We start from the raw sequence: 8,347 nt of genomic DNA on the forward strand, positions 1-8,347 counted from the left end.
ATGGACTTTATTGTGGACGCCGATGCCAACAGCGCCGCCGCTGACGTTATTGTCTTTGTCCGCGAGGCCATCGAACGGTTGCCCCAACTCCGCGAAAGCCTGCTCAACCAACTCCTCGATAGCTTCCATATGATTCGCACCCCCGTTGTCTCGGGAGCGGCGCTCTGGATTGCCGGCGAGTATGCACACTCGCTCAAACAGGTGCAGCAGGCCATGTCTGAAATTCAACGCGCCATCGGCGAACTGCCAATTGTCGAAAGCGAGGCCCGTGCTGCTGCTGCGCTTGCCGCCGGCGAATTTGAGGCTGCTGCCCCGTCCTCCGCCGAAGCGCCATCGCTCAGCGCACCCATGCCCGCCAAGCGTCTGGTTGCGGCTGACGGCACCTACATTACACAGAGTGCCCTCTCGCAAGCTCGTCCTTCGGCTTCTGCTGGCCCTGTGGGTTCGCGCTCAGACAAGCCGGCCTTGCGTGCCATGTACCTCGATGGCGACTACTCTACCGCTCCCATCCTCGCTTCGACGCTGGTCAAGCTTGCCCTGCGCGCTCGCGAGCTCGCTGCTGCCGAGCCGAACGGCGTCCCTGTTAGCAATGCGTTCTCTGCTCAATGTATGCTCATTCTCGCCAGTATTCTGCACTTGGGCCGCTCTGGCTTGGCGACCGCCGAGATTGACGACGACGTGCACGAACGCCTCATGGTTTGCGTGCGTGTGCTCGCTGATCCCGACGATCCTATTCTTGCCGGCATCTTCCGTCGTGACTGCCACCATGCCTTCTTGGAAATGCTGCAAGCGCAGCGACAACGCGAAGAGGAAGCCAAGGTTGCCGACTCGAAGAATAAGAAGGCGGCCATCCAAGCCGACGACATGATTGAGTTCCGACAGCTCAAGCCCAAGGGCGCCAGTGACTTGGGCTCCACAGAGGACGAGTTTGAGGTCTCGTTGCAACGCGCCAAGGGCGCCTCAGATGGAGCTTCTGCCGAGGGCGAGAGCTCTGCCAGCGCAGTTGACATGACAAAACTGAGCCGCGTCTTCCAGCTGACGGGCTTCTCGGATCCCATCTACGCCGAAGCCTACGTCAACATCAACCAGTATGACATTGTGCTTGATGTGCTTGTTGTCAACCAGACCAACGACACGCTGCAAAACCTCACCATCGAGCTCACCACCATGTCCGATCTCAAGCTGGGCGAGAAGCCATCCACGCACACTATTCGGCCGCACGACTTTTGCACCATTCGCGCCAGCATCAAGGTTTCGTCCACAGACACTGGCACCATTTTCGGCAACGTTGTCTACGACATTGCTGGCTCTGCTGCTGCCGATCGCAACTGCGTCGTCTTGAACGATATTCATGTTGATATTATGGACTATATCGTGCCCACCAGCTGCTCGGACGAGGAATTCCGCTCCATGTGGGCGACCTTTGACTGGGAGAACAGTCTTCCTGTTCTCACTGGTCTGACCTCCCTGACCGACTATTTGCACTATTTCGAAAAGATCACCAACATGAAGACGCTAACCACCGATGCCGCTTTGATGTCCGATTCCGGCATTCTTGTTGCCAACCTGGCAGCCAAGAGCTTGTTTGGCGAGGTAGGCACTGTTTTGGAGTATTTCAAGATTTTGTTTTCAATGCTTGGTTTATTTTTATTTTTATTTGATTGTTGTTCTCGGGCGTCTTGATCTCACGCTGTGCTTTTTGGTGTCTTTTTATTATTATTATTTTTATTGCTGTAGGATGCGCTGGCCAATCTGTCGATCGAGCTCACTGGCGAAGGTCGCATTGTCGGCCGCGTTCGCATTCGCAGCCGCACACAGGGCATCGCCGTCGCCCTTGGCAAGAAGTTTACTCTTTCGCAATCCTCAGTGCCGCTGCCTCCTTCCAAGCCAGCTGCGCCTGCTGAGGTTGCTGCAGAAAATGATGGCGAGACTGCCGAGTAAACTTGTATCTGATATGATTGTTTTCTATTATTCTTGTTGCCTTGTCGTTTCTTTTGTATGCTTTCCTTCCTTCCTTCCGCGTTGAAGGAAGTGGAGCTTGCAGCCTTGTCCTTCTTCTTCCCAACACAAACGTTTTGTTTAGGTTTGTTTTGTTGGACGGTGGTTGTTTTTCTGTTTTTGTTTTGTTTTTTCTCGATGGTCTCGATTTGTTGGGAAACTTTATGTTCAATATACTTGTTGTCGTCGATTGCTGTACGCGTCTTTGATTGTTTGGTTGGCTATTGTGCAGGAAAGCGCCTTGAATATTGGATTGACGCTGTACCATTTTGCAGAATGACTTTGGCGTGCATGTCCTGTTGCCGACTTGTTTCAAGACGTTGCTCCCCTTTGCGAAAGTGAAGTTGCCTTCGAAATTAGCAATCTCAGTGGGAAAGTTCTCGAGTTTGAGCAAGAAAACACTGACATTGGCAGGCGAAATGGGATTCGATCGCAGGCATGAAACTACACTTTCTCATCCTGCTCCAATCGCGCGTACCTCGATTGGACAATATGTCATAATATCTCAGAACACTACAAGTCGAGAAAAGAAGCACGAAACACCGCGAAAAGCCACACAAACGGTGAGGACAAGCTCACTCGTTTCGTGTTATCGCCTGTCCTGTCGCTGCATTGGCCTCTTTTGCCCCGCTCGTTGCTTTGAATAATACTAGAATGAGTGGCCGTCCTAACGCCATATTGTACTTTGGTGTGCGGGGCGCGGTTTCTGTCATTTTCAAGCGAACATTCGCGAAAAATGAAGCCGGCCGCAGGCGTTCTTTGAACGCTAGGTTTTCATGTTGTTACTGCCACTGGACTGGAACTGCTGCGACATTCTTTGAGCATAACTTCACGACAATGAATGCGCTAATCATCATACTTCACAATTTTTGTCACAGGCCGGTATCAAGCTCGCGGAAGTGACACCCATCGCGACAAACAACGCTACAACCGATCAACTTCGTTTTTCAGCGCACACCGCACGCTTGACGTCAGCACTCACTTGTATTACATTTGAATGATTTTTGACACGCATTGATGTGCAGCGAGGACCGAGTGCCGCAAGACTGCCAGCGGTACAAGTAAAGGAAGTGACCGATTTGAGCTCACTTCTGTTTTTACGTCTCAAGATTGGCGTGGCTGTATCTGCACCCAGTGCGCAGCCGCCGTTGAAGCGGATCCATGACTGGTTACAAGTATGGCTGACGCTACAGACAGACGTCTCCACCGCAAGCGCGGTCTGCCCGCTGACAAGAGGCTGGAACTGCACCAAGTTGGCCATGCCCAGAGCTGCTGCCATCTCCAAAGCACTTCATCATGATGCCATGGCGTTTGAATATATGTGAATATTGTATCAATTGTATTTGTAGCTAGAATGAGAGATATCCTGAGTGAAGAATTGGTGCACTGGTGCAGTCCTTGAGTGGTCGCTCGAGTTGGAAGGCTTATCGACGATGTGCCGGGTCTCCGGGCCGGCGTTGGACGCGACAAGGCTCGCAAAGTGGTTTTACTACCCGAATGTCTCTTTGTATGCTGAAAAAAAGTGCTCGGCGACGTGGAGAACGGGTTGGCCGTTCGAGGTCGGTCGAGCGGCGAATGCGTTCTGAATAGCACCATGGCCACCGCTGGCGTTTCCACTTGATTGGTTGACAAAGATGACGATACTCAAAGAAAAGTGCCAATCTGCGAGTATCACCAAGTGACTCTGAGTGCATGCGAGTTTGAAATTGCTCGCTCGTTTGCTTTTGCTCTGACCGCATCCCTCCCACCCCGATTCTGTTGGGATTTGTGATGAACATGTATTCAATTTCGATCATACTTTTTTGCGTACTTGTACCGCATGCGTTCTGTTTTGAGTGAGGAGGGGGACAGTCGTCGTTCGCTGCTTTGATTGAACAACACTCTTCCAACATGATGTCGTATCAGAATATGAATCAGAGACAGCGCGAGTTGTATGACCAATTCAAGAACGCGAGTGGAAGGCTCCTGTAAGAGAAAGGCCCGAGTTGATTTGGAACACAGTTTTGACAGCGCGAGTGTGCTGACGAGAATGGAGGGATGGACAGTTTGCACAAGAGTCAGATTGGCGATGAAGAAGCGAAGGCGATTGCTGAGGCACTCAAAGTGAACACGACGCTGATACAGCTCTCGTAAGCCACCTCCCTTTGACTGATGCATGTGAGTGAGTGATCCAGAAGAGTGCTCACTGATGGAGGGGAGAAACAGTCTGTGGGCGAATCGGATTGGCGATGCGGGAGCGCGAGCGATTGCTGAAGCACTCAAAATGAACACGACGCTAACTGAGCTCGGGTAAGCCATTCCACTTTGACTGATGTGTGAGAGTAGGCGATTCAGAAGAGTGCTCACCGATGGAGGGGATGGACAGTCTTCATCAGAATCAGATTGGCGATGCTGGAGCGCAAGCGATTGCTGAGTCACTCAAAGTGAACAAGACAGTGACTAAGATCTAGTAAGGCATCTCACTTTAATTGAAGTTTGCGAGGGGTGATCCATCAGAGGGTCGTCAGAGTGCTCATTGGTGGATGGGATGGACAGTCTGTACAGTAATCAGATCGGCGATGATGGAGCGCTGGCGATTGCTGAAGCACACAAAGTGAACACGACGCTGACTAAGCTAAGGTCAGGCATCTCACTCTTGTTGGTGCACGAAAGTGGGTGATTCAGAAGAGTGCTCATTGCAGGGAGGGGATGGACAGTCTGTGGGCGAATCAGATTGGCGATGCGGGAGCGCGAGCGATTGCTGACGCACTCAAAGTGAACACGACGCTGACTACGGTCTAGTAAGCCATTCCACTTTGACGGATGCATGAGAGTGGACGATCCAGAAGAGTGCTCATTGATTGCGGGGATGAACAGTTTGCACCAGAATCAGATTGGCGATGCTGGAGCGCAGGCGAACGCTGAGGCACTCAAAGTGAACAAGACGCTGACAAGGCTTAAGTAAATATTGATCGCTTCACGATGTTCTGACAGCCATTAGACTCATACTCCAATATGATGATGTAAATGACAACAACAACAGTTTGTCCCAGAACTTCCTGACCAACGTTGGAATTATTGCACTCAGGCAAACGGCCAATACCGATTGTAACGTCATGTAAGACTGCTTGTTTATGGGATTCTTGCATGAACAACAAGCCAATCACCTGCATGGCGAACTTGGGCTTCTTCGCTGGAAGTTTTGACAACCAGCGTGTTCCGTCGCCTGCCGAACGGGCGCAGATGGCAGCTCGTGCAGCAGCACACGCTCAGCCCCAACTTTCTGTCAATCTTGCAGCTGAAAATCAGCAATTGCGCTCCGAACTCGCTGCCAAAGAGCAAGTCCTCGCTACCAAAGACCAAGAGCTCGCAACGAAAGACCAGGAGCTGCAACAACTTCGCTTCGATCTCGCTGCCAAGGACCAGAAGTTCGCAACAACAGAGCTGGAGCTCGTTGCGAAAGAACAACAGCTTGCTAACAAAGACCAGGAGCTCGCCGCCAAAGACCAGGAGCTCGCTGCCAAGGATCTTGAACTCAAATCAGCTCTTAATCAAATCGATGTACTTGAACGCAACCAACCAGCTGATGGATCTTTTTCGAACTTTGACGGACCCGTCCCACAAGTGCCTCTCGCAACTCTCGTCTCCGCCACGAACAATTTTGCCGCTGATTCTCTGCTCGGCGAAGGAGCATTTGGTCGCGTGTACAGCGCCAGTCTGCCTGGCCCTCGTGTTGCCATCAAAAAGCTATCCGCCGAATCCAAGCAAGGCACGGTCGAATTCAAGTCGGAACTGGACTCTTTGTCCAAATTCCGCCACGCAAACATTATTGCCATTCTTTCGTATGCAGAAGAAGGCGACGAGCGATGCCTGGTTTACGAATTCATGCCCAACGGATCGGTCCGCGATCGCTTGAATCGCAAAAACAACACTCCTCCGCTGACTTGGTCTCAGCGCCATCGCATCGCAGCTGATGTTGCCCGCGGCATGCACTACGTCCAGACAGCCTTCCCCGATCATGCACTGTTCCACCTCGACCTCAAGACAGACAACGTGCTTTTGGATGAGCATTTCAATGCAAAAATATCTGATTTCGGTCTCGTCCGTGCTGCCAAACACCTCGATGATAAGAGCTACCTGCGTACTCAAAACGTTCAAGGCACAGCTGCTTACATGTGCCCCGAGTTCTTTGCCGAGGGCAGAATGACCATCAAGACGGACGTCTTCGCCTTTGGCATGATTCTGCTCGAGCTCGCGACCGCCGCCAAGCCCGGGCCCAGATTGAAAACTGATATGCGCAAGGCTGTGAAAACCCAGAAATTAGTTGAAATGCTGGACTCGGCCCTCAAACCAAGCGAGGCAGAGCTCCAGAGGATCAGCGAGCTTGTCACGCTTGCGATGGAGTGTCTTGACGAAGCTGCCGATGACCGTCCGTCGTTTGGTAGCATCCTTGTTTCGTTGGATCCTTGATGACAAGCGGGAAATGTGGTACTGGTGGTCTAGTGTCATGTACGAATGAGGGTTAGTCTACTTGTTCTTTTTCGCTTGTCATTTTTCAGCACGTTGCTGTTATTGTTTGTTTGTTGTTGTGGTATTGTTTGTTTGTTGCTGTTGTTATTGTTTGTTGCTTGTTGTTATGCGCAACTATTGTGAAGAAATCAGAAAGTCGAATACAGTACAAAAATCAAATCGAAATTTTAATGAACATGTCAGAAACAGCAAATCGACTACAAGTACAAAGCACAAATCAATCTATAAAATCTCTCAAAACACAAATCAACAACACACCTCTTCTCATCATCACCGCATCCAAAAAAACAAAACACAGGCGTGATGTTTTTAAAAGAGGCTGCGCATGGCGGACTTGGCAGAGCTGACGTACATGGACGACTCGGCCTTGTTGGAACGCTGCGCCCAGTGGGATTGGCCACGCGACGTCATCTCAGACCCACCGTACGAGTTGTACGCAGTAAAGCTCTCGACGCCAGTGCGGCATCGCTCGAGGTCCTTGATCAGGCCCAGAATGTAGGGATCCGTGGGGGTGAGCGAGGCGCGCACAATGGCCAGGGCAGCGTCAAGAATGGCACGAGCGGCGGCAAACGAGGCTTCGGAGCTTTCAGCGGCAGCCTTGGCAGCTGCACGCTCGATGGCGTCGGCAGCAACGACGCGGCACTTTTGCACGTCAACCTCGGTGCTCTTGGAAATGTTCGAGGGCAGCTTGGTGGCACGCTCGACCGTCAGGGTCTCGTACACCTTGTCCATCTTCATGGTGATGACATTGAGATACTCGAGGCTGCTGGAAAGCACGAGCTGCTTGGCGGACGGCGAGGCCTCGCTCAGGTCAATCTCGACAACAATGTCACGACGCTCCTCGCTCTGCAAATCGGCCAGGCGGACAACCGCGCACATGTTCTCCTCCTTGAACTCGACGGGGTTGCGGGCGTGGATCTTGCGCAGCTTGCAGCCGTTCGGCACACGGAGCTCGAGCGCGAGGTTTTGCGCGCAGACCGAGACCAGGCCACCGAGGCAGTCGCCAAACGAGGTGGCCACAGTGTCCTTGTTCTCGATAAAGTAGTACGTGCCGCTGCCAGCGTCAGAAATGGCCTTGAGCATGTTCGAGTCGGCATCCGAGCCGTAGCCGAACGTGTAGACGGTGCAGCCCTCGACAAGGTTGGTTGGAGGGCGAGCAACGGGACTGTCGGATTCGGTCTTCTGCTGCTGCTGCTGCTGCTCGGGGGTAGGGCTCTTGCGGCGGAAAAAGTTGGACAGGGAAGCTCGGCGCAGCGTCGTCGCAAGCGATGAGGATGACGACTCTGGCGCGGCAGCAGCGGCCACAGCGCCCATGGCGGCAATGATGCCCTCGGTGGTGGAGATGCCGACGTTGGCAAGGCCGTCGGTGAGGAGGAGCACGGACGAGACCTCGCGACGGCTGTCGGTGGGTCGGTTGCGCAGAATGTTCAGGCCTTCGAGGAGGCCGCCCGACAGATTGGTGGACGAGCCGTCGCGGATGCCATTGACAACCTGGGTGGCCTTGCTGCGGCCCTTGTCGTCCATCGGGGAGAGCGCCAGGTCGAGGGTGACCTCCGTGTCATACGTCACCAGTGCGAGTCGGTCGCAGGCGCGCAGCTGCGCCACAAGCGTCTCGAGCGTCTTCTTGACGAGCTCGAGCTTGGTGCCTGCCATCGAGCCGGACTTGTCAATCACGGCGACAATGTCGAGGGTCGGCCGGCGAATGTTCTCAAACGTCGGCGCCTTGAGGGTGGTCATTGCCCACACAGTCTGTGGCGCGCATGCGTAGACCGAGACCTCCGCGGTCGTCGTCATCTTGATCTGAGTGTCTGCCATTGTTTGTCTTTTTGTGAGTGGAAAC

At 53.0% G+C, this 8,347-nt stretch overlaps 3 protein-coding genes across 3 annotated transcripts; 2 read left to right on the forward strand and 1 right to left on the reverse strand.

Annotated features, from left to right (window-relative positions):
* Positions 1–66: 66 nt before the first annotated feature.
* CAOG_08795 (hypothetical protein) lies at positions 67–1,941 on the forward strand (the record flags this gene model as incomplete). Its single annotated transcript, XM_011272133.1, has 2 exons — positions 67–1,593; positions 1,738–1,941. Coding segments are annotated over 2 exons (1,731 nt in total), but the record flags the coding sequence as incomplete, so codon positions are not given.
* A 1,938-nt stretch (positions 1,942–3,879) lies between these two features.
* Positions 3,880–6,653, forward strand: CAOG_04555 (hypothetical protein). The gene is made up of 9 exons (XM_004347252.2): positions 3,880–3,965; positions 4,044–4,127; positions 4,204–4,287; positions 4,364–4,447; positions 4,534–4,617; positions 4,695–4,778; positions 4,855–4,938; positions 5,021–5,095; positions 5,178–6,653. Exons 1-9 carry the CDS (start codon positions 3,889–3,891, stop codon positions 6,445–6,447), a joined length of 1,926 nt encoding a protein of 641 aa, XP_004347302.2. The 5' UTR covers positions 3,880–3,888; the 3' UTR covers positions 6,448–6,653.
* A 1-nt stretch (position 6,654) lies between these two features.
* Positions 6,655–8,347, reverse strand: CAOG_04556 (hypothetical protein). Its single transcript, XM_004347253.2, has one exon. The coding sequence runs from the start codon at positions 8,320–8,322 to the stop codon at positions 6,817–6,819; it is 1,506 nt and encodes a 501-aa protein (XP_004347303.1). The 5' UTR covers positions 8,323–8,347; the 3' UTR covers positions 6,655–6,816.

This window comes from Capsaspora owczarzaki (genome assembly GCF_000151315.2).
Source record: "Capsaspora owczarzaki ATCC 30864 unplaced genomic scaffold supercont2.7, whole genome shotgun sequence".
In the NCBI taxonomy this organism is placed as follows: Eukaryota; class Filasterea; order Ministeriida; family Capsasporidae; genus Capsaspora; species Capsaspora owczarzaki.